Source organism: Bos indicus, chromosome 14 (assembly GCF_029378745.1).
Source record: "Bos indicus isolate NIAB-ARS_2022 breed Sahiwal x Tharparkar chromosome 14, NIAB-ARS_B.indTharparkar_mat_pri_1.0, whole genome shotgun sequence".
Classification (NCBI taxonomy): domain Eukaryota; kingdom Metazoa; phylum Chordata; class Mammalia; order Artiodactyla; family Bovidae; genus Bos; species Bos indicus.
In genome coordinates, this window is record NC_091773.1 from 459948 (window position 1) to 483097 (window position 23150).

At 47.6% G+C, this 23150-nt stretch overlaps 2 protein-coding genes across 3 annotated transcripts; one reads left to right on the plus strand and one right to left on the minus strand.

Moving 5' to 3' along the window:
* Nucleotides 1-5653: 5653 nt before the first annotated feature.
* On the minus strand, nucleotides 5654-21318 carry ZNF34 (zinc finger protein 34). 2 transcript variants are annotated; one of them, XM_019973610.2, is made up of 8 exons: nucleotides 21216-21318; nucleotides 20510-20622; nucleotides 16502-16554; nucleotides 16100-16240; nucleotides 15662-15746; nucleotides 15159-15269; nucleotides 6034-13303; nucleotides 5654-5913 (listed from the first exon to the last, which is right to left on the minus strand). In XM_019973610.2, exons 4-7 carry the CDS (start codon nucleotides 16130-16132, stop codon nucleotides 11943-11945), a joined length of 1590 nt encoding a protein of 529 aa, XP_019829169.2. In that variant the 5' UTR covers nucleotides 16133-16240; nucleotides 16502-16554; nucleotides 20510-20622; nucleotides 21216-21318; the 3' UTR covers nucleotides 5654-5913; nucleotides 6034-11942. The 2 variants fall into 2 exon arrangements, with proteins under 2 accessions (XP_019829169.2, XP_019829168.2); XM_019973609.2 differs by having other exon boundaries at nucleotides 15662-15788.
* C14H8orf33 (chromosome 14 C8orf33 homolog) lies at nucleotides 6136-8077 on the plus strand (the record flags this gene model as incomplete). The annotated part of the gene is made up of 6 exons (XM_070802995.1): nucleotides 6136-6332; nucleotides 6404-6449; nucleotides 6533-6688; nucleotides 6879-6963; nucleotides 7109-7255; nucleotides 7578-8077. Coding segments are annotated over 6 exons (771 nt in total), but the record flags the coding sequence as incomplete, so codon positions are not given.
* Nucleotides 21319-23150: the final 1832 nt, after the last annotated feature.

Below are 23150 nucleotides of genomic sequence, written 5' to 3' on the forward strand. Positions count from 1 at the left end.
TTCAGATGACCATTATATCTACTACTGTGGGCAAGAATCTCTTAAAAGAAAGGGAGTAACCCTCATAGTCAACAAAAGAGTCCAAAATGCAGTACCTGGGTCAAATCTCAAAAATGACAGAATGATCTCTGTTTGTTTCCAAGGCAAACCATTCAATATCAGAGTAATCCAAGTCTGTGCCTTAACCACTAATGCCAAAGAAGCTGAAGTTCAACCATTCTACGAAGACCTACATGACCTTCTACAACTAATACCAAAAAAAGATGTCCTTTTCATCATAGGGGACTGGAATGCAAAAATAGGAAGTCAAGAGATACCTGGAATAGTAGGCAAATTTGGCCTTGGAGTACAAAATTAAGCAGGGCAAAGGCTAATAGAGTTTTGCTAAGAGAACACATTGGTTATAGCAATCACCCTCTTCCAGCAACACAAGAGACGACTCTACACATGGACATGACCAGATGGTCAATACTGAAATCATATTGATTATATTCTTTGCAGCTGAAGATGGAGAAGCTCTATACAGTCAGCAAAAACAAGACCAGGAGCTAACTGTGGCTCAGATCATGAACTCCTTATTGCAAAATTCAGGCTTAAATTGAAGAAAGTAGGGAAAACCACTAGGCCATTCAGGTATGACCTAAATCAAATCCTTTACTATTAAACAATGGAAGTGACAAATAGATTCAAGGGATTAGATCTGATAGAGCGCCTGAAGAACTATGGACGGAGGTTCACAACATTGTATAGGAGGATGTTATCAAAACCATCCATAAGAAAAAGAAATGCAAAAAGGAAAAACGGTTGTCTTAGGAGAGCTTACAAATAGCTGAGTAAAGAAGAGAATCAAAAGGCAAAGGAGAAAAGGAAAGATATCCCCATCTGAATTCAGAGTTCCAAAGAATAGCAAGAAGAGATAAGAAAGCCTTCCTCAGTGATCAATGCAAAAAATAGAGGAAAACAATAGAATGGGAAAGACTAGAGATCTCTTCAAGAAAATTAGAGATACCAAGGGAACATTTCATGCAAAGATGAACACAATAAAGGACAGAAAGAGTATGGACCTAACAGAGCAGAAGATGTTAAGAAGAGGTGGCAAGAATACACAGAAGAACTATACAAAAAGGATCTTCATGATCCAGATAACCATGATGGTGTGATCACTCACCTAGAGCCAGACATCCTGGAATGTGAAGTCAAGTGGGCCTTAGGAAGCTTCACTACGAACAAAGCTAGTGGAGGTGATGCAATTCCAGTTGAGCTATTTCAAATCTTAAAAGATAATGCTGTGAAAGTGCTGCACTCAATATGCCAGCAAATTTGGAAAACTCAGCAGTAGCCACAGGACTGGAAAAGATCAGTTTTCATTCCAATCCTAAGGAAAGACAATGTTAAAGAATGATCAAACTACCACACAATTGCACTCTTTTCACACGCCAACAAAGAAATGCTCAAAATTCTCCAAGCTAGGCTTCAACAGTACATGAACCGTGAACTGCCAGATGTTCAAGCTGGATTTAGAAAAGGCAGAGGAACCAGAGATCAAATTGCCAACATCCATTGGATCATAGAAAAAGCAAGAGAATTCCAGAAAAACATATACTTCTGCTTTATTGACTACACCAAAGCCTTTGACTGTGTGGATCACAACAAACTGTGAAAAATTCTTCAAGAGACGGGAATACCAGACCATGTGACCTGTCTCCTGAGAAACTTGTATGCAGGCCAAGAAGCAACATTTAGAACTAGACATGGAACAATGGACTGGTTCCAAATTGGGAAAGGAGTATGTCAAGGTCACCCTGCTTATTGAACTTACATGCAGAGTACATCATGCAAAATGCTGGGCTGGATGAAGCACAAACTGGAATCAAGATTGCTGGGAGAAATACGGCAATTGCTGGGAGAAGTATGCAAGAAAGTTTAGAGGAACTAAAGAGCCTCTTGATGAAGGTGAAAGAGGAGAATGAAAAAGTTGGCTTAAAACTCAACATTCAAAAATCTAAGGTCATGACACCCGGTCCCATCACTTCATGGCAAATAGATGGGGAAGCAATGGGAACAGTGACAGACTGTTTTCTTGGGCTCCAAAATCACTGCAGATGGTGACTGCAGCCATGAAATTAAAAGCTGCTTGGTCCTGGGAAGAAAAGCTATGACCAACCTAGATAGCGTATTAAAAAGCAGAGACGGCCAACAAAGGTCCGTACCATCAAAACTCTGGTTTTTCCAATAGTCGTGTATGGATGTGAAAGTTGGACCATAAAGAAGGCTGAGCACTGAAAAATTGATGTTTTTGAACTGTCATGTTGGAGAAGACTCTCAAGAGTCCCTTGGACTGCAAAGAGATCAAATCTGTCATCCTAAAGGAAATCAATCATGAATATTCATTGGAAGGACTGATGCTGAAGCTGAAGCTCCAATACTTTGGCCACCTGAGGTGAAGTGCCAGCTTGTTATAAAAGACCCTGATGCTGAGAAAGATTGAAGGCAGGAGAAGGGGATGACAGAGGGTGAGATGGTTGGATGGCATCACTGACTCAATGGACATGAGTTTGAGCAAGCCCTGGGAGATGGTGAAGGACAGGGAAGCCTGGTGTGCTGCAGTCCATGGGTCACAAAGAGTCAGACACGACTTAGTGACAGACCAACAACAAACTCATAGGACTCAGTGACTGACTGGGAGTAAGGGCTGTGGAAGAAGAAGCATTTGGAGTGAGGCGCAAGTTCAGGCACACATGTCTGGGCTAAGAAGGCTTCTGCAGGAAGTAGTTCTGGGCCAAGTCATAGAGAGATTTCACAGCCAAAGAAGGCAGGGAAAACCCCCTTAGGATCTGTAATTTACTCACTTCTAAAACTCTCGTTTCCCAGAACTTAGAGACATCCTAACCGTGGTTATTTTAAAATATGTCTACCAAAAAATAAATTAAAATAAAAAACATCTAAAATGTCTTTGGTTTTACTCCCTGAAGAGAAAGCCTGAGCTAGAACCAACCAGCTATGCTTTGCTAGATTTCTGATCCTCAGAAACTATGAGTTAATGAATGTTTGATATTTTCAATGTGCTAAGTTTCCTGATAATTCGTTACCCCTCAATAAACACCTAAAATGTTAGCTTTTTGAGTTGACCAAAAAGTTCATTCAGTTTTTTCCATAAGATGGCTCTAGTAATGCTTAGTTGTCTTTAACTTCATTGTAAGCACTTTTGTTAGATTGCATTGTGACAGCTGTTGTATGGGTGTGCTTTTAAAACAACTTACCAAAATTGGTGAATTTTTCTTTTTTCTATTCAACCACTGTGAGCAGAATGTAGGATATTACTTCCTCGACCAGGGATCAAACCTGTGCTTCCTGCAGTAGAAGCACGGTGTCTTAACCACTGGACAACTAGGGAAGTCAGTGATTTTTATGTGTAACCATTTTACTATTAGAGATGTTAGGGGAAAAGCAACATTTTTGGCCTATTATGCTTTATTATTTCAAGAAAGGTAAAAACACAACTGAAACGCAAAAGAAGATTTGTTTGCAATATATGAAGAAGGTGCTGGGACTGATTGAATGTGTCAAAAGTGATTTGTGAAGTATCGTGCTGGAGATTTCTCTCTGGATGATGCTCCACAGTGGTGTAGACAAGTTGAAATTGACAGCAATCAAGTTAAGAACATTAATTGAGGACAAGCAAATTACAGCATGGGGGAGATAGCTAACATATTCAAAATATCCAAATCAAGCACTGAAAATCAGTTACACCAGCTTGGTTATGTTCATCACCTTGATGTTTGGGTTCCACATAAGTGAAAAAACCTTGACCATATTTCCACATGTGATTCCCTACTTAAACACAATGAAAACTTTCTGTTTTTAAAACAAATTGTGACAGGCAATTAAAAGTGGATACTATACAGTAATGTGAAATGGAAGAGATCTTAGCGCAAGCAAAATGAACCAACACCAACCACACCAAAGGCCAGTCTTCATCCAAAGAAGATAACGTTGTGTATGTGATGGGAGTGGAAGGGAGTCGTCTGTTATGAGATTCTTTCAGAAAACCAAACAATTAATTCCAACAAGTACTGCTCTCAATTAGATCAACTGAAGGCAGCACTTGACAAAAAGTGTCCAGAATTAGTCAACAGAAAATGCAAAATCTTCCATCAGGATAATTCAAGATTGCATGTTTCTTTGATGATCAGGAAAAAACTGTTTGAGCTTGGCTGGGACATTCTGATTCATCTGCCGTGTTCACCAGACATTGCACCTTCAGATTTCCATTTATTTTGGTCTTTACAAAATTCTTTTTTATTATTATTATTTTTAATTGGAGGATAATTGCTTTACAATGTTGTGTTGGTTTCTACCACACATCAACATGAATCAGTCATAGGTATACATATGTACAAATTCTCTTAATGGAAAAAAATTTCTATTCCTTGGGAGACTGTAAAAGTCACCTGGAACAATTCTTTGCTCCAAAACATAAAATGTTTAGGAAGATGAAATTATGAAGTTGCCTGAAAAATTGCAGACGGTAGTGGAACAAAACGGTGGATAAATTGTTCAATAAAGTTAAATGTGTCTTTTATTTTTACTTAAAAACTAAAAAAACGGGCTTCCCTGGTGGCTCAGTGGTAAAGAATCTGCCTGCCAATACAGGAGACATGGTTTCAATCCCTGATCCACGAAGATCCCACCTGCGCTGGGGCAACCACGCCTGTGCACCACAGCTATTGAGCCTGGGCTCTAGAGCCCAGGAGCTGGAACCATTAAAGCCCATGATCCACCACAAGAGGAGCCAGCACAACGAGAAGCCCACGCACCACGGCTAGAGAGGAGTCCCCACTCACCACCAGTGGAGACAAGCCCCTGCAGCAATGAAGACCCAGCACAGCCAAAAATAAATAAATAAATGGTAAATTAAAAAAAAAAAAACTGAAGGAACTATCGGGATGAGCAAACTCTACTTTCTGATACCGCCCATCCTCTTGCCTCAGGAAGCGACCCAGATTTCACTGACAGGAATGATGAACAGCACCGCGCATTCCCGTTCTCCTGATGCCTGTGAAAGAAAGTGAAAGTGAAGTCGCTCAGTCGTGTCCGACTCTTGTGACCCCATGGACTGTAGCCTACCAGGCTCCTCTGTCCATGGGATTTTCCAGGCAAGAATACTGGAGTGGGTTGCCATTTCCTTCTCCAGGGGACCTTCCTGACCCAGGGATCGAACCCGGGTCTCCATCATTGTAGGCAGACGCTTTTACTGCCTGAGCCACTCCCTGACGCCTGTGGTGCGGGGCCAACAGCGGCTGTGCAGTAGGGTGGCCCTGGGCCGGGAGCCTGGAAGCGCAGGAGATGGTGCCGACCACACAGCAGCGTCCGGGGAAGGCTGCGACACTGCGACACTCCTCCAAGGGATGAGGGGGTTCCCGCAACCCCCGAACCCCCTCCCATCCTCTTCCACTTCTCTTGAAACAGAAGCCGCCTGCGTTGCGGTCCAGGGCCCCACGACCCGCCCACCTCGCCGTGTGGCTCGCCCCTGCCCTGCTTCCTGCTGCCAGAGCAGCCCCGCCAGGCCTGCAGGTCCTCGGAGGACTGCTGACCACTCCCCGCCCTGCTGGAGCCACTGTTACAGCGTCGCGCTCAATGACAGCTATTCATGTCTGTTGACCGGCCTTCTTTATTTTATTGTTTATTTATGTATTTTGGGGCGCGCCGGGTCTTTGTTGCTGCACATGGGCTTTCTCTACTTGTGGCCAGCAAGGGCTACTCTCTAGATGCAGCCGCAGGCCTCTCGCTGCGGAGGCTTCTTCTGTTGCAGGGTTCAGGGTCTAGGCTCCGCGCCTTCAGCAGTTGCCGACTGGACGCTCTGTTGCCCAAGCACGTGGCATCTTCCCAGACCAGGGATCCAACCCGTGTCCCCTGTATTGGCAGGCAAGTTCTTAACCGCTGGGCGTCCAGGGAAGCCCCCTGTTTTCCCACTGTTCCCGCCCCACTAGCAGGTGGTTCCCTTGAGTAGCGTCCCTTCATCCAGAGCAGTACCTGCAACCTCTCCAGTATCTTGCCTGGAGAATCCCAGGGACAGAGGAGCTGGCGGGCTACAGTCCATGGGGTCGCAAGAGTCGGACACGACTGAGCGACTAACCCACCACCACCACCACCACCTGCAACCTAGTAGGTCCTGAGTGGTTCTCGTCCAGACGGTGCTCCGAGCGCCCGCGCCCCGCCCACCGCGCGCACAGCCCCCGCCCCGCGGAACTCTGCGACGCAGACTTGTTTCCCTGGGAGCGCATTCGGCGTGGGATCTCAGCCCTCCTCGGTCCTGGCGGCAGCGCATGGCGGTGAGCGGTGTGCAAGTGGGGAACGCCTTTGGGCGGTCGGCGGCTCCTCATGACCCTCGTTCTTTCCCCAGGCTCCAGGACATCCTGCTCGGGAGACAGCGGCAGCCCCAGGCCCAGGTACTGCCCGTGCACCCTGCAGCCCCTGGTTCCCCAGGCTGCTTCCTAAAGCCCCGAGTCCTTCACTGTAAGGCCTCAGCCAGTCCGTCTGCTTAGGGCGCCCTACGTGCCGTGACGCTGCCTCGAGGACCAAGAAGCAAAAGAAGAAAACCCGGGATGGGGCGTCTGTTGCCAATGGAAGCGGGAAGACCCCAGAAAAGCAGGACCCCGAGGAAGCTCCCCTAAGCGCAGAGGCCCAGGCAAGGGCGGGCCTCAGTCGGGAAGGGTGAAGTCCCGGGCGCGTACTGGGCGGGAGCCCGCCTGTGGGTGTGGTCCCGGATTTACAGCGGGAAGTGGATGAGATGCGGCGTTTGGGGTTCCTATGGGATGAGGCTGGAGGCCCCAGCACCCAGATGCCCGCTCACAGTCACTACCCACAATCCATCATAGGCTGAGCAGCTGGCTCGGGAACTGGCCTGGTGCGTGGAAAAGCTGGAGCTGGGACTGAAGATGCAGAGACCCACCCCTAAGCAGAGTGAGGGCCCATCTGTAGAGTTGGGGGAGGGAAACGGTGACAGTCCTATGGCCTCAGGTGCTGCCAAGGGATGGAATTGTTGCCTTTGCGGTAGGACAATTGGAAGTGAGGATAGAGGTTACTAGTCCTTTGTTTTCATCTGCAGAAGAACAAGCTCTTGGAGCCATCCGAACCTTGCGCAGCCAGAGAACCCCTCTGCCCCGGAAGAGGCAGCTGATGCGCTCTTTGTTTGGGGACTACAGGGCTCAGATAGAAGCCGAGTGGCGCGAGGCCCTGCAGGCTCTTAGGACTGGTGAGAAGCTGAGAACTGGTTGATGAAGAACTGCCTAGTTCAAGGGGGCAAAAGAAAAAGCCTGGGCAGTGAAAGGGGGAAGCCTCGAGCAGCGGGGCTGCCACAGTAGGAGGGGCTCAGGAAAGCCACAGGGAGAAAGCCTGGGGCGCGGGTCACAGAACTCCGGCTTGGACTAGCGAGACAAGGGGAGCAGAGTTAGTGAATCTCTCTGTGATGATAGGACGAGAAGCCAATAAGTTAATTTTTACAGTGAGGTTAGAGTTGTATGGGCAGTTAATGTTTGCTATTATTATTCTGATACTGTCCCTCTCTTCGCTTACAGCTGCCCACTCAGCCCAGGTGCAGCCTGTAGGTGAGGCTGCCAGAAAGAAGAGCCGAAGGGTCTGCAGACCTCGTCCAGAAGGAAGGTCCAAGGGCACCTCGGATACTCGTGATGAAGAGTTTAGGTTTAATTTCTTTTAGCCTCTTCCCTAGAGTGGCCACCTCTGCAGTGATGTGGGGTTTCTGTGGAATGTAGCACTTTTCCAGGAATGCTGTGGGGCAGATGGGAGACCTGCATGTTGGGTGCTGACAAGCCCAGGACCCCATTTGTAGGTTTTCAGCTGAGATGTCCTTCCTGCCAGAAGAGGGGGGGTTCCTTTAGATGGTTCTACAGTAGACTGAAGTGAGTGTTCACACTGTGTTGTAAAACAGCTGTCCCCAACCTTTTTGACACCAGGGACAGATTTCATGGAAAACAGTTTTTCCACAGAGAGGGCGGGAGGTGAAACTCAGGTTGTAATGCAAGCAATGGGGAGTGGATATAAATATAGATGAATCTTTCCTTGTTTGCTGTCTTTTCATCTCCTGCTGTGTGGCCTGGTTCCTAACAGGCCATAGACCAGTACTGGCCCAGGGGTTGGGTACCCTGTTATAAAAGACTCTCAACAGTCTCAGGAGCAGACTAAGTAGGTATTGTTAATAAGGGTTAGTGGGGAAGCTGTATAGTTGTACACTGGTGCTCACTTATGGAAGGATGTCCTCTCAAGTGGTATGGCGCTCCATACCATTGAGTCCCATTGCTGTAATAAAACTGTTTCTTATAAATGTGGATAAGCAAAAGCGTGTGCTAACTGTGCTGTTACAGGAAATGTAGATGAGGTGGTGTCAGGCACTGCTGGGTCCAGGCTCTCACCCCAGGGCTTGGTCCTTTATACTGCCTTCATTCCTAAGCAGGTGTCATCCTCAAGGAGCCAGTGTATCCCCCAGCAGCCCAGGCTTTGTTCTGAGGAGCAGGTAGCTTCCTGCCCTAAGAATCCCAGCCAAACACCAGCACTGACTCTCTGGGCAAGCTCTGATGTCAGCTGCTCCAGGTGATAGTCCCAGGACTTCTGCATTAAGTTGGGTTTTCACGGTGGCTTAATTCTGTTGTGACTGTGATGCCATCTTTGGTAGTGTTTCCCAAACTTGCAGACTAGACAGATACCCAGAGCCCACCTGCCTACTCAGCATCTCTGCTTTGGTGTTTCACAGATGTTTCACACTTGACATGTCCACAGCATCTGATTAGTCCCTAAATCTGTCTTCTGCTTTCCGATGAATGGCACTACTGCCCACCCAGTTGATTAGGCCCAAAATCTATGTCATCTCTGCAAAAGGAGTTCCTGGATCCAGTTCCAAAGAGTGAGTGTGTGTCTGTGTATGTGTGCGCACCTTGGCTTCCTCACACCAACAGCAATTCTTGGATGTCAGCAGCATGTCCAAAATTCAACTCAGTTATGACATTATCTACCCAGAGTCAGATTCCACAGGAAAGTGCTCAACCTCACAAGACCCAGTTCTTCATCCACCAGTTGCAAGTCCAGGTTGTTACCTGTATTTCTGACCAACTGGCTACAAATCAGCTTCCCGTGACCCACTTCTTGGGTTCAGTTAACTTGCTACAGTGGGTCCCAGAACTCAGGAAAACTTGTTTACTCACTAGATTACCAGTTTATCACTAGGATGTGAATAACAGGCAGATGAGATACAGAGTGCCAGGCATGAGGAAAGGCATGGAACTCCGTGCTCACCACCCAGAAGCTCTGTTGGTTTCTATGGAGGCTTCCTTCACAGACACCATCAGTTCAACCTCTAGCCCATCCCCGCTCCCTAAAGGTGGAGGTTTTTAACCCTCTAATCACAGGCTTCATTCTCCTGCCAGCAAAGTGACACCTGACATCTCTCTCCACCAAGTGAGGACACACTGAGGTGGCTGTACTTTAGCCTGGGAAAGAACCCTGACCAGGAGCTAGATCAGCCAGCACACTGGTCTTGGACTTCTCAGCCTCCAGAAATGTGAGAAATAAACTTCTGGATTTTAATCCACCTGGTCTGTGATATTTTGTTATGGCAGCCTGAGCTAACACACCATTCTGTGGGTGGGGGAAAAAAAAGCTTTTCAAGAAATGTTATAGGGAAAACTATATCCACACACCAAAGATTTTAAAGTTGGACCCTTACCTGTCAAGATATATAAAAAATTAGTTCAAAACAGATCAAAGACCAAACCATAAGACCTAAAACTATAAATCTCTTTGAAGAAAAGATAGGGGCACATCTTGATAATATTGGATTTAATAATGATTTCCTGAATATGACACCCTAAGCACAGGCAACAAGAGAAAAGACAGGTAAGTTTTTGTTTTTGTTTTGGCTGTGCTGGCTCTTCACTGCTGTGCGGGCTTTTGCTCTAGTTGCAGCGAGCTGCTGTGTGCAGGCGTCTCTCATTGCTTCTCTTGTCGAAGAGCAGGGGCTCTAGGGCAAGTGAGCTCCAGAGCACAAGCTCAGAGTTTGGCGCACAGGCTTGGTTGCTCCGGGGCATGTGGGCATCTTCCCAGATGAGGGATCGAACTCATGTCCCCTCCACTGACAGGCAGATTCTTTACTACTGAGCCACCAGAGATGCCCTAGATAAGTTGAACCTCATAAACATTAAAAACTTTTGTGAATGAAAGGACACTATCAACAGAGTAGACAGAAAACTCATAGAATAAGAAAATATTTGCAATTAAAGATTAATTGCAATTAATAATCTGATTAAGATTAATCTGATAAAGATTATCCCTTTAATATGAATGGAAAGCTAGATTTCTAATTAAAAAATAGACATGCAACAAAGGTTTACTGTATAGCATAGGGAACTATAGTCAACATCTTGTATAACCTCTGATGGAAAATAATTTCAAAAATAATATGTGTATCTATACAACTGAATCACCCTGCTGTACACCTGAAACACTAAGTCAACTATACTTCAGTAAAGTATATTTTTTTTTAAAAAAGGGAAAATTAAAGACTACCCTTCAAAATACATTAAGAACTACTACACCTCAACAACAAAAAGAAACAGCCCAATTCAAAAATGGGCAAAGGGTCTAAATAGACACTTCTCCAAAGACGACATAGGAATAAAGGGTCAATAAGCACATGATGCTCAATATCATTAGTCATCAGGGAAACGCAAACCAAAAGCAAATGAGATACCACTTCACACTCAGGGTGACAATTATCAGAACAATGGAAAACAACAAGTATTGAGGAAGACACGGAGAAACTGGAACCTTCATGAACTGACAGTGGGGATGTACAATGAAACTTCCGTTGTGGGAAAGTTTGGTCATTCTTCAAAAACTTAGAAGATCCATATGATCCATCAACTTTATTCCTGGGATTATACCCCCAAAGTATTGGAAGAATGGAAAGTACAAGCACAGATTTGTACACCAATGTTCACAGCAGCATTATGCACAAAGTCAACAAGCAGAAACACCCATAACCCATCAACAGATGATGGGTGAACAAAAAACATGGTGTCTGCAAACAATGGAGTACGCTTCAGCCATGAAGAGACCTTACGTTAAGTGAAATGAGCCAGGACACAAAGGCAAATGTGTGACCTCACTTACACGAGGTACTTCAGAGTAAGCAAATTCTTAAGAGAGAGGATAAGGAAAAGCGGAGGAGTGCAGAGTTTCTGTCTGTAATAAAAAAAGTTTTGGAAACAGATTTGCTGATGGTCATACAACACTGTGAATGTATCCAATACCACTGAGTTGTACACTTAAAAGTGGTTAAAATGGTAAACATAATGTTTTTACTGGAGAAGGAAATGGCAACCCACTCCAGTATTCTTGCCTGGAGAATCCTATAGACAGAGGAGCCTGACGGGCTACAACCCATGGGGTCACAAAGAGTCAGACACGACTGAGTGACTAACACACAATGTTATTACCACAATAAAAAAGGCAATATCAACTCTATTAAGTGACATAGAAAAAGTATGAACAACATGCTGTTTTAAAATTTACAAGGTGTAAAACCACATAAACACGTAGAACTCTCCAGTATGAGTTTTCCAGGACTGAGGAAACAGGAGCTGCTCTCACAAGTTCCACAGTACTTCTCTTGTGGATGCTATTTGAGTGTCTGGACACAACCTACGCTGATCGCAATAGTAGTGAGTTCTCTTTCTAAGGGTAGGCCACAGGGCTTCTCCCTGTTGCTTACCTTTTTCCACTCAATTTCTCTAAAATGAACATCCACTGCTTTTAAGAGAGGTTTTTAAAAATTAGAAGTGCCTGTTCACCTGTGACATCATGTGGACAGTAAGTAAAGAGAGGGTGGTCACGTGGGGGAAGTGCACCACAGACCTTGGGCCTCCCGACCGTCACAGGGAGAAGTCTTCCCGGAGGTGAATCCTCTGGTGCTGGGACATGTTGGAGCTGTGCCGGAAGGCCTTGCCGCACTCGCCACACGTGTAAGGCTTCTCCCCAGTGTGGATCCTCCGGTGCTGCAGGAGGTACGTGCCCTGGCTGAAGGCCTTCTTGCAATCAGCACACTTATATGGCTTCTCTCCGTGGTGTGACCTCTGATGGTGGATGAGTCTGGAACTGTTGTGGAAAGCCTTCCCACACTCACTGCACTTGTAGGGCTTCTCTCCCGTGTGGATCCTCTGGTGCTGGATGAGGTGGGTGCTCTGGCTGAAGACTTTGCCACAGTCATTACACTCATAGGGCTTCTCTCCGGTGTGGCTTCTTTGATGTTCAACAAGCTTGGTTTTCTGGATGAAGGCTTTCTCACATTCATTACATTTATAGGGCTTTTCCCCAGTGTGAATTCTTTGATGCTGGATCAGATTGGAGCTCTGGGTAAAGCCTTTGCCACACTCTTTGCACTCGTACGGCTTCTCTCCGGTATGGGTCCGACGGTGCCGGATGAGGATTGAGCCGTCACTGAAGGCCTTCCCGCAGTCACTGCACTTGTAGGGCTTCTCCCCTGTGTGGATCCTCTGGTGGTAAATGAGGGAGGAGTAGGCACTGAAGTGCTTCCCGCATTCGCTGCACTTGTAGGGCTTCTCCCCCGTGTGGATCCTCTGATGCTTCATGAGGTTGGGCCTCTGGTTGAATGTCTTCCCGCACTCATCGCAACGGTAGGGGATCTCTCCAGAGTGCATCCTCCGGTGACTGATGAGCTCACAGCTCTGGTGGAAGGCCTTCCCGCACTCTTCACACTTGTAGGGCTTCTCTTCACTGTGCAGTCGCTGGTGCTTGACAAGGTTAGCACTGTACCTGAAGGCCTTCCCACAACAACCACAATAATACAATCTTTTCCCAACAGGAATTTTCTGATCTTCTTTAACTAAATTCGCAGCGAAAATTTCCCCTGAATCGTGAACTATATTTGTTTTTTTGCACCTGTGTACACGTTTATGGTTATTAAGGTATGATCTCTGTTCAAAACTCTGTTCACATATATCACATTTGTGAGGTCTTTGATCAGGGATAGGCCTTGACCGCGACCTGAGGTTTCCTCCAGACTCCAGGCCACACTCCTCATTGGCCAGTGTGACTAGCCTGGGGCCTCTCTGCTCCCCAGGCCTGTCCAGGCGCCCCTCTGGCTCCCTGACACGCTCATGGACTTCTCCTGGCTCAGGTCCCCGGAGAACACTCCCCCTGAGTGGGTCCAGTTCTCTCCCAAACAGTATTTCTCCTGAAGTGACCTCCTGGTTCTCAGTCCTGGTCCCATGAGCTGAAAAAACAAACAGAACACCTCAAGGTCACCTGTTCTGACTCTGGAAGGAAGGTAAAAGCTGCTGCCAACCACCTGTGGACTACCAGCTCCACCATCTCCAATGTCATGCAGACACGAGAGCCTGGCAGTCAGAGGCTAAAAGCCTTGCCCAGGGCTGCAATCACAGGGCAGTGCAAGCATCCACCCAACTCTTAATACCCAACCTTTCCTGCACACAGAGCCTGCTGCAGGATACCTGTCCTCGTCCCAAAAGGACGGAAGATGGAAGCTTCACAGGATCACCAAAACCAGAGCAAGGAGGGGCCCCAGAGGACACTAAGGATATCCGATGAAGAAGCAGCTGATCCACCCCAACATCCATGGTGGGAAACCGGCTGCCTCCCCAGGAGCACAGAGAGCACAGCTTGTGCTAACTGAAGATTAGGGTGACAAGCACACAGGCCACGTCCATTCTCAAGGGTCTCCCCAGGGTCCTGAGAGACCACCCGTGAGCCACCAGCACTTACACTCCAGACGCCACAGAGGATGCCCTCATCTGAGGCCTTGTCTCCACCCTTCCTTCCCTGACAAGACACACAGTGACTCCACGTGCAGGAACATGCTCATCAGAAACTTGTTCTCTGTGAGCCAAGACACACACACACACACAACAGGCCCAAGGTGGGGACAACCAAATGCCCTGCAGAAGTATAGTGGGAAATACTCTGCGGTATGTTCATGACAGAACAGCAAATGGTGAGGAGACCAAACTCCATACAACACGGCAGCCCTGCCCTGCAGGAGTCAGAGAGGAGGCCCAGGGGAGCTATGGGAGATGACAGAGGTGGCCCTGTGGTCTCCCAGGGAACTAGGAATGTTCCCTATTTTGATCTGGTGGGTGGACTGTTTGTATAAACTCACTGAGCTGTAAATAGGATTTGTCTCATTTCTGTAAGTATTTATATCTGAAGAAACAAATTTACAGAAGAGAAATTCAAGTCCTTTGAGCCAACAGTTCCTTCCAGGGACACTAGGAAGACACTGCAGGACAACACTCTCAGGTCATCCGCCGCAGTGAGTCTAGAGAACAGCCTTCCCGGGGACCTCCAGTGAGCACAGGGACACAGAAACAGAAGTGCGTTCAGTGAAAAATCAGCAACCCAGCAATGCACACAGGTCACTGCATTCCTGCTAGGAAGTGACGTCTGTGTGCGGGCGTGGCCTAGACTCCACTGGAAAAGGGACAGCAGGCACACACCGTCACACATCTGCATCTGGGTGCTGAAATCCAGGGTGATGTGTACCCCCTCCCTTTCCTGTATAAGTCTATAACCATCCAGTAGGTTAACTTAGAGGAGGGTGATGAAGTGATGCTCTTCCCTGTGGCCCCGTGTGACCACCTGATAATCCTTGGGAGGCAGGACTCTGGAGGGCGGGGCTCCACGGGGTCCCTCAGGGCATGCCCAGGTGTCCTCCCCTCTTCTCCTCCATCAACACAGCCCCCTCTCACCCTTCTACAAGATTCAGCTCAAGAATTACCCCATAAATAAACAACAAAGATACTGTACCACATGGGGGAAACAGCCATTATTTTATAATAATTTTAAAAGGCATATAATCTAAAAAAAAAAAAAGGAATATAATCTGTAAAAATACTGAATCACTAAATTGTACACCTGAAACTAACAGAATGCTGTAAATCAACTATATTTCAATTAAAAGAAAGAGCACCCAGGTTTTGGCAGAGGCCGCTCCCAGGGCCTCTGTACTGCCCATCTTCCTCCAAACCCATGAGTCAGTTTGGTACCACATTCTGTGGGCCTCCACACATGCTTGTTCAGCAGGTGGGTTGGGGAGGCAGCCCCCCACGCACCTGAGCCATCAACGCTTGGTTGCTCTGCCCCATGCATGTCCAGGACCCACAGCTCATCCCCTTGCTCCAACTGTGCAATCACCTCCGGCTTGGGACCTGCAAGTCCAGCTCCTGGGAAGGAGACGGGGCCTGGGGTGGGTGCCACGGACACAGTGCGGGCTCACCCAGGACTGCCAAGGGAGAGGACATACACGTGCGGGGGTGACAGGAAGTCTGGATACTCCCTGGAGGGGTGGGCGTGGGCATGCAGTTGAAGATCTGAGCACAAGGGCTCTCTCCATCAGGAGGCGCATCTGCCTTGGGCCTGGGGAAGGGAGGCAGTCTCATCTGGGGCTGCCTAACCAAGCCCCACCGGGGGCCCTCTGCTGTGCAGACAGGCCTGCCTGGGACCAGAATCAGTAATACATCTCTGAACTCAGAGAATGAGGCCCCCGGCCCAGCCCCTGCTCAGCCCTCAGCCCCCAGGGCTGTTCCTTGAGTTGCATCCCAGTGAGGGGGCTCACCCAGCGATACCAGGTTCCTGTAAGTCTCCAGCATCACTTCCCTGTAGAGGCCCTTCTGAGCAGGGCCCAGAAGGCCCCACTCCTCCTGCGAAAGGAACACAGCCACGTCCTCGAAGGTCACTTCAGCCTGTAACAACAGGAGCTGCTGAGGCCCAGGCATGCCTCAGGCTGGGCCCTGGGCTAGAGAAGTAGCACAGAGGTAACTACAGGCCTGACCCCCAATGTGTGGCCTGGAGTAGTTGGGGGAGGCGTGGGCCCTGACCCTTTGGCTGCTGAGCCAGCCCATTCAGGGAGGCTAGGCAAATCCAAGGTCACCCTTCCTCTGCTCAGCACCCCTCAGCATCCCACACCAGAGAAGCCTGACAGTTTGCTAAGGCTGAGCAGACAGGGAAGCCCTGGGAGAAGACCTCCCGCCTCCCAGGGAAGACAGACGCTCACCTGAGGCAGGGCACACAGATCCAAAGCTGCCATCCCCTGGTACCCTGGGCTTCCTGGGATGGATGGATGCAGGAGCCAGTCACTGCCTGGCCCCTCCCGCAGTTGGCCTCAGCACTCGGCCTCCCAAGCAGACTCTGCTCCCTGCAGACACATGCAACATTTCAGATCATCTGCCCCTACCTCCTCCCAGGCACAAAGTTATCTCATTCAGGTGGAAAATGGAGAGTTATTCACTTTATATGAAAGAATAAAGATAACACATTAAGGGCTGAGAAGGAAAGGGAAGTTAAAAAAATTGAACAGAAGGCGAAAAGCAAAGACAAAGATTAGGAGTCAAAAGATACAAAATGAGCAGAGGTAAGTCCAATGGATGGGTAACTGAAGCAAAAGGATTAAACTCACCTACTGGATGCAAAAAACTCCCCAAGTAGATACACAAAGTGCACCTATATAACCTAAAATAAAATACACAGAAAGGCTAAACATAAGGCAGACCAAAGAAACAGTAATTAAAATAAAGCTACAACAGCTATATTTACCTTCTCTGTATTTTTAAAGCTCTTTATTGGAGTAAAACATTTATACAGGAAAGTCAACAAATCCTGACCACACTGGTCAAGGGGCTCAGCAGACAGACCCAGCCATCAGCCCTCCGGCAGCTGCGGGCTCTGCCTGCTTCCCCACCTCCCAAGGGAGAGCCGCTACCCTCCTCTCACCAGCACAGACCAGGGCCCTGGGGACTCCATTAGACTAGCTATGCCTTCTACATTCTGCGCTGGCTTCCTCCCTTTGGCACACTATTTGCAAACTCAATATGCATTGCTGCATGTGGTTTAGCAATATTTATACTAGTCAAAACAAAACTCAAAAAAAAATAAAAAATAAAAAATAAACTCAAACCAATAATCATTATTAGGAACAAAAGCAGACACTGCATGTTAATATAAGAAAAATCCACCAAAAAGCTGTAATTATAACCACACGTGTCTACCAACAAATCCTCAAAGTATAGATAATCAGAGCTAAGTGCAGTGCCGATAAGAAACATACAAACCCTCCCCTGCAATGAGAGAGTTTAACACACTTTCCTCAGAAGTGAGTGGATCAAGTAGAGAATACCTACTTAAAGCATAGAGAATACATACACATTTTTTTTCAAAATGTACATTGAATATTATAAGAAATACCACATACCAAGCAAAAAAAGCAAGTTTCAAAAAATTCCAAAGACTGGTATCTTTTGGCAAACATTCATATTGTGGTCCTACTATCTGATTAATTTTTTAAAAGTACCCCTTCAAGAAAAACATAAGAACAGAGACTGAAGGGAAAATGGAAATAAAGCTTATCTGAGGAAAAATGGGCATCCTTAACACATTTATTTTAACAAGGGGATTGAAAGAATAATCTAAGCATTAAACAAGAAACCAGACACAGAATAAGAAAGCAACTCAAGGAAAGAAGATGAAGAAAATAAACATGATTTAAAGAAACAGAAAATAATCTCAACCTTGGTTCTTTGAAAATGCTAATAACATCTGGCAAGTCCAATGTGGGGAAGGGGAAGAGATGGAAAAGGACACAATATTTTAAAGAACAAAAAAGGGAACACAACTCTACATATCACACATACAGCAGTGGTTTTCAGAGTGCAAGCCTAGCCCCTGGCAGTCCCAGCACTCAAGTCTGGTTGGTAGCAACCCTAAAGTAACACAACAGAAGTGTCTGCATTGGTCAGTGAGAAGATGGGGATGCTTGCTTCCTCACTCCGCTGCTGTAACAATGCACCAAAGACCCCAGTCAGTGCATTAAGTCACAGAAAAAGAAGCAGATGTCATAGTTCAGTGGTTAGGGAGCACAGGTCCGATCTTGGGTAGGGGAACTGAGATCCTGAATGCTATCGCTTGACCAGAAAAGAAAAGAAACACAAGCCATAAAGATTGCAAGAGAACAGACAAAATCATCATTATTTGAGAATGATAAGACCATCTACATAAAAAATACAAAAGTATTAGCCAAGTGTTGGGATGATAAAGTTCAATAGGACTGCCATATAGAAGGTCAACAGGCTAGTTAATATCACTCCTGTGTACTAGTAATCAGCAACCAAAAAACAGCTTTCACAACACCTACGAAAACTACATGCTTATGAACAAAACTTAACTGAAGGACACTAAAAAAAAAACAAAAAACACCTATGGAGAAGTAGACAGTGTTCATAAACAGGAGGACTCAATATAAAAATGTCAATTTTCCCCAAATGAACCTATTAATTCTATACAATCAAAATTGCAATAGGATTTTCCTGGTGATCCAGTCATTAGGAATCCACCTGCAGGAGACACGGGTTCAATCCCTAGCCTGGGAAGATCCCACGGGCCAAGGGGCAACTGAGGCCATGTGTCACAACTACTGAGCCTGCTCAGTCTAGACCCCAAGAGCTGCAATTACTGAGCCCACAAGCCCTAGAGCCCAGGCTCCACGACAAGAGAAGCCACTGCAAGGAGAAGACTGTACACCGCACTAGAGAAAGTCCAAGCAGCAAGGAAGACCCAGTGCAGCCAAAGACAAAACAGAACATATCATGACATCTGAGCACAATGACTGACTATCACGAGTCATGACCGAAGATTAACCAAGGAAATGCCGAAGAACTCAGGCAGAGACATGCCCTACCAAATAGCAAGTCTTATCATGGGGCTGTGGTTATAAAAGTGAAATACAGTTGTCCCTAACTGTCCATAGGGAACTGATTCCAGGATCATGCTCAACTGGGTATCAAAATCCAAAAATGCTCAACTCTCCTATATAAGCTCCATGCATACACTATGACACACTTGCAATGTTAACAGCAATGAACCATTCAATAAATGGGACTGGCACAACTGATTTTCCACAGGCAAGTAAAATTAGATCCTGCCTTCCACGGCACACAAAAAGGTATCTCAGACAGGTTGAAGGCCTGTTTCTTAAAAATGTTTATGGCTATTATAGGAAAATAATACGGAAAACACACTATCCAAACAGAAAAAATTGCTTAATTTTACTTTATCAAAAAAAACTTCTGTATGAGACACAACAAAATTAAAAGCAAATGGCATGATGAGAGAAGATATTTTCAAACATACTTAATAAAAGTTATGGGCTTCCCAGGTGGCTCTGCAGTAAAGAACCTGCCTGTCAGTGCAGGATATAGCAGGTTTGATCCAGGTCAGGAATATCCCCTGGAGAAGGACATGGCTACCCACTTCAGTATTCTTGCCTGGGAAATCCCATGGACTGAGAAGCCTCATGGGCTACAGTCTGCTGCTGCTGCTGCTGCTAAGTCGCTTCAGTCGTATCCGACTCTGTGCGACCCCATAGACGACAGCCCACCAGGCTCCCCCGTCCCTGGGATTCTCCAGGCAAGAACACTGGAGTGGGTTGCCATGTCCTTCTCCAGTGCATGAAAGTGAAAGTGAAGTCGCTCAGTCGTGTCCGACCCTCAGCAACCGCATGGACTGCAGCCCACCAGGCTCCTCCATCCATGGGATTTTCCAGGCAAGAGTACTGGAGTGGGGCTACAGTCTACCAGGTCGCAAAGAGTCAGAAACGACTAAGCAACTAAACAGCAGCAACAATAAAAGATATACATAGGATATATTTAAAAATACAAAAAGAAACAAACAAAAATCAATATTTAAACCAGTATTCCCTGGTGGTCCAGTGGTTAGGACTCTGTGCTTTCACTGCGAGGGCCTGGGTTCAATCCTGGGCCCTGGTCAAGGAACTAAGAGCCCACGTTCGCTGCCCAACTGAGGCCAAGCACCGCAACTACCGAGCACTCGCTTCAACTAAAAAGAAGCCAGCTGGTCTCAAGGGAGATCATGCATGCCACAACGAAAACTCAATGCTGCCAAAATAATAATTCTTTAAAAATAAAAAATAAGGCCATTCAACACACACAAAGTAAGCACAGGATGAAACCTAATAAATCATATAAAGAAATCAAACTGTCCAATAAACACCTGAAGATTTTCAGCGCAATTAAGAATTAGGAAAACGCAAATTAGAACACGACTTCTCATCACCACAGATAAGGGAAAATATATAAAATGCTTCACAGTATCTACCGCTGCGCTTCCCCCCATGGCTCAGTGGTAAAGAATCTGCCTGCGATGCAGGAGACTCAGGAGACGCGGGTTTGACCCCTGGGTGGGGAAGATCCCCTGGAGAAGGAAATGGCAACCCACTTTAGTATTCTTGCCTGGAAAATCCCATGGACAGAAGAGTCTGGTGGGCTACAGTCCATAGGGTCACAAAGAGTCGGGAGACGACTGCGAGACTGAACACACGAAGGCCTGAGAAACAGGGACTCACAGAGTCCCGCAGACAGTCTGCTAGTCACTCTGGAAACCCACCTGGCCCTACCTGGCAGAGCTGAAACTCTTCGAAGCCCTGGGACAGGAAACCAAATTGAAGGTACGTGCCCTTTAGAAATTCTTGCTAATGCACAAAAGACGCACAAGGATGTTCCTGCATATCTGTGTACAAGCAAAAAGTATTTTTTAAAGAGACATATTAAAAACAGAAACCTATGGGGCAAATAAAAATGTTTCAAACCTTGAATAAAAGCCTCTGAGAAAGAAACAGAAATCTGCTGCGGGCAGCAAGGTCTAAGAGCGTCAGAAGCAGAAACGGGTGAGGGAGAATCGTGCGGGGGGGCGGGGCCCGCAGGGGGAATGGGGAGGGGGCTGCTGCGGGAGGTGACAGGAGCTTGCGCGCGGGCCAGCTGGAGGCCCCGGAGTCAGGAGGCGGAGGTGGAGAAGAGCCACGGTAGGGCGAGGCCGGCGCGCGCAGCGCTTGGTTACCGGCAGCATCTCACTCCGCGGAAGCAGCCCCTTGGGAAGGCCCAGAGGGAAGTCCGGTGGAGAGACCAGGACGGGCTTGGGGCGGGCGACGGAGGCTCCACCGCGGTAGAGGGGCACGGCGAGGAACGACCCCAGCCGGGAGGGACTCGTGGGACTCGAGGCCTTCGGGTGGGACCCTCGGCGGGAGATTTGGAGTCGAGGGGACGTCCCCACCCCGCGTCCCGGGCGCCCCGCGGCCGCCCCCATCCCCAACCGCCCACCCTCACCTCAGCGCCGCCCAACAGCGGATGACCGACCAGGCCCCGCCTGCTCCCTAAGCCCTGAAGACCTAGACCTGACCGGAAGTGACGATCCCTCCTCCGAGATACTGGCAGGAGGCGCCTTCCGGTCGCTCTGGGAACAGGACTCCGCGTCTCGGTGGTCAGCAGTCAGCAGCAGCTGCTGCTGCTGCTGCTGCTGCTGCTGCTGCTGCTGCTGCTGCTGCTGCTGCTGCTGCAAAGTCGCTTCAGTCGTGTCCGACTCTGTGCGACTCCAGAGACAGCAGCCCACCAGGCTCCCCCGTCCCTGGGATCCTCCAGGCAAGAACACTGAAGTGGGTTGCCATTTCCTTCAATGCATGAACGTGAAAAGTGAAAGTGAAGTCGCTCAGTCGTGTCCGACTCCTAGCGACCCCATGGACGGCTCCTCCGTCCATGGGATTTGCCAGGCAACATAAAAGCTAAGCTTTGGCTCCAAAGGCTGCCGCCAGTTGGCAGTCTGGACTCATGACCCCGACGCTTTGCAACGAAGGCTAGGTGAAGGCTTTTGGTGCTCAAGATTCCAAAATTTCTTTACAGTGACACTCTCCCTAGACTCAAGGCACTACAACTAAAATCAGGAAGGCCCTTTTCTTTACAGCTAAAAGCAGAATGTGAAGAACTAAAGGGCCTCTTGATGAAAGTGGAAGAGGAGAGTGAAAACATTGGCTTAAAGCTCAACATTCAGAAAACTAAGATCGTGGCATCCGGTCCAATCACTTCATGGCAAATAGATGGGGAAACAGTGGAAACAGTGGCTGACTTTATTTTTCTGGGCTCCAACATCACTGCAGATTGATTGCAGCCATGAAATGAAAAGACGCTTACTCCTTGGAAAGAAAGTGATGACCAACCTAGACACCATATTAAAAAGCAGAGACATCACTTTGTCAACAAAGGTCCATCTAGTCAAGGCTATGGTTTTTCCAGTGGTCATGTATGGATGTGAGAATTGGACTATAAAGAAAGCTGAGCACCGAAGAATGGATGCTTTTGAACTGTGGTGTTGGAGAAGACTCTTGAGTCCCTTGGACTGCAAGGAGATCCAACCAGTTCATCCTAAAGATCAGTCCTGGGTGTTCATTGGAAGGACTGATGCTGAAGCTGAAACTCCAATACTTGGGTCACCTGATGCAAAGAGCTGACTCATTTGGAAAAGACCCTGATACTGGGAAAGTTGAGGGCAGGAGAAGGGGACGACAGAGGATGAGATGGCTGGATGGCATCACCGACTTGATGGACATGGGTTTGGGTGGACTCTGGTCGTTGGTAATGGACAGGGAGGCCTGGTGTGCTGCAGTTCGTGGGGTCGCAAAGAGTCAGACATGACTGAGCGACTGAACTGAAAGGCAGAAAAGTACAACCTTCTTCAGGGCCATGTGATCACTCAGAAAATGAAAATGCTTCCCTGGTGGCCTAAACAGTAAACAATCTGCCTGCAAAGCAGGTTTCATCCCTGGGTTGGGAAGATCCCCCGGAGAAGGGAATGGCAACCCACTCCCATATTCTTGCCTGGAAAAGCCCATGGACAGAGGAGCTTGGGGGGCTACAGTCCATGGGGTCGTGAAGATTCACACATGAATGAGCGACTAACACACACATACTGGTCAGAATAGCCCTTGTTTTAAACCTCTGCCCCCAGCACCAATGCCTGTAAATGGGGCCTTAATGCTCTTGGAGCAAACCCTCCCTGTTGCCAGCCCCCTAGACAAAGCCCCAGGCTTTACCCAGTAAAGCAAGTTATGTCCTGGCAAACATGTGCAGTGCCCTTTTCTCCAGGAAGAAGCTTACAGTCCTCTCATGACAGAGGTCTCAGCAACAAAGGGTCACTGTCTGGGTGTGGGTGGCTGAGGGCAGGTGGGGCCCCAGAAAGGCAAGACCAAAACTGAAGTTCACACTAGCGGC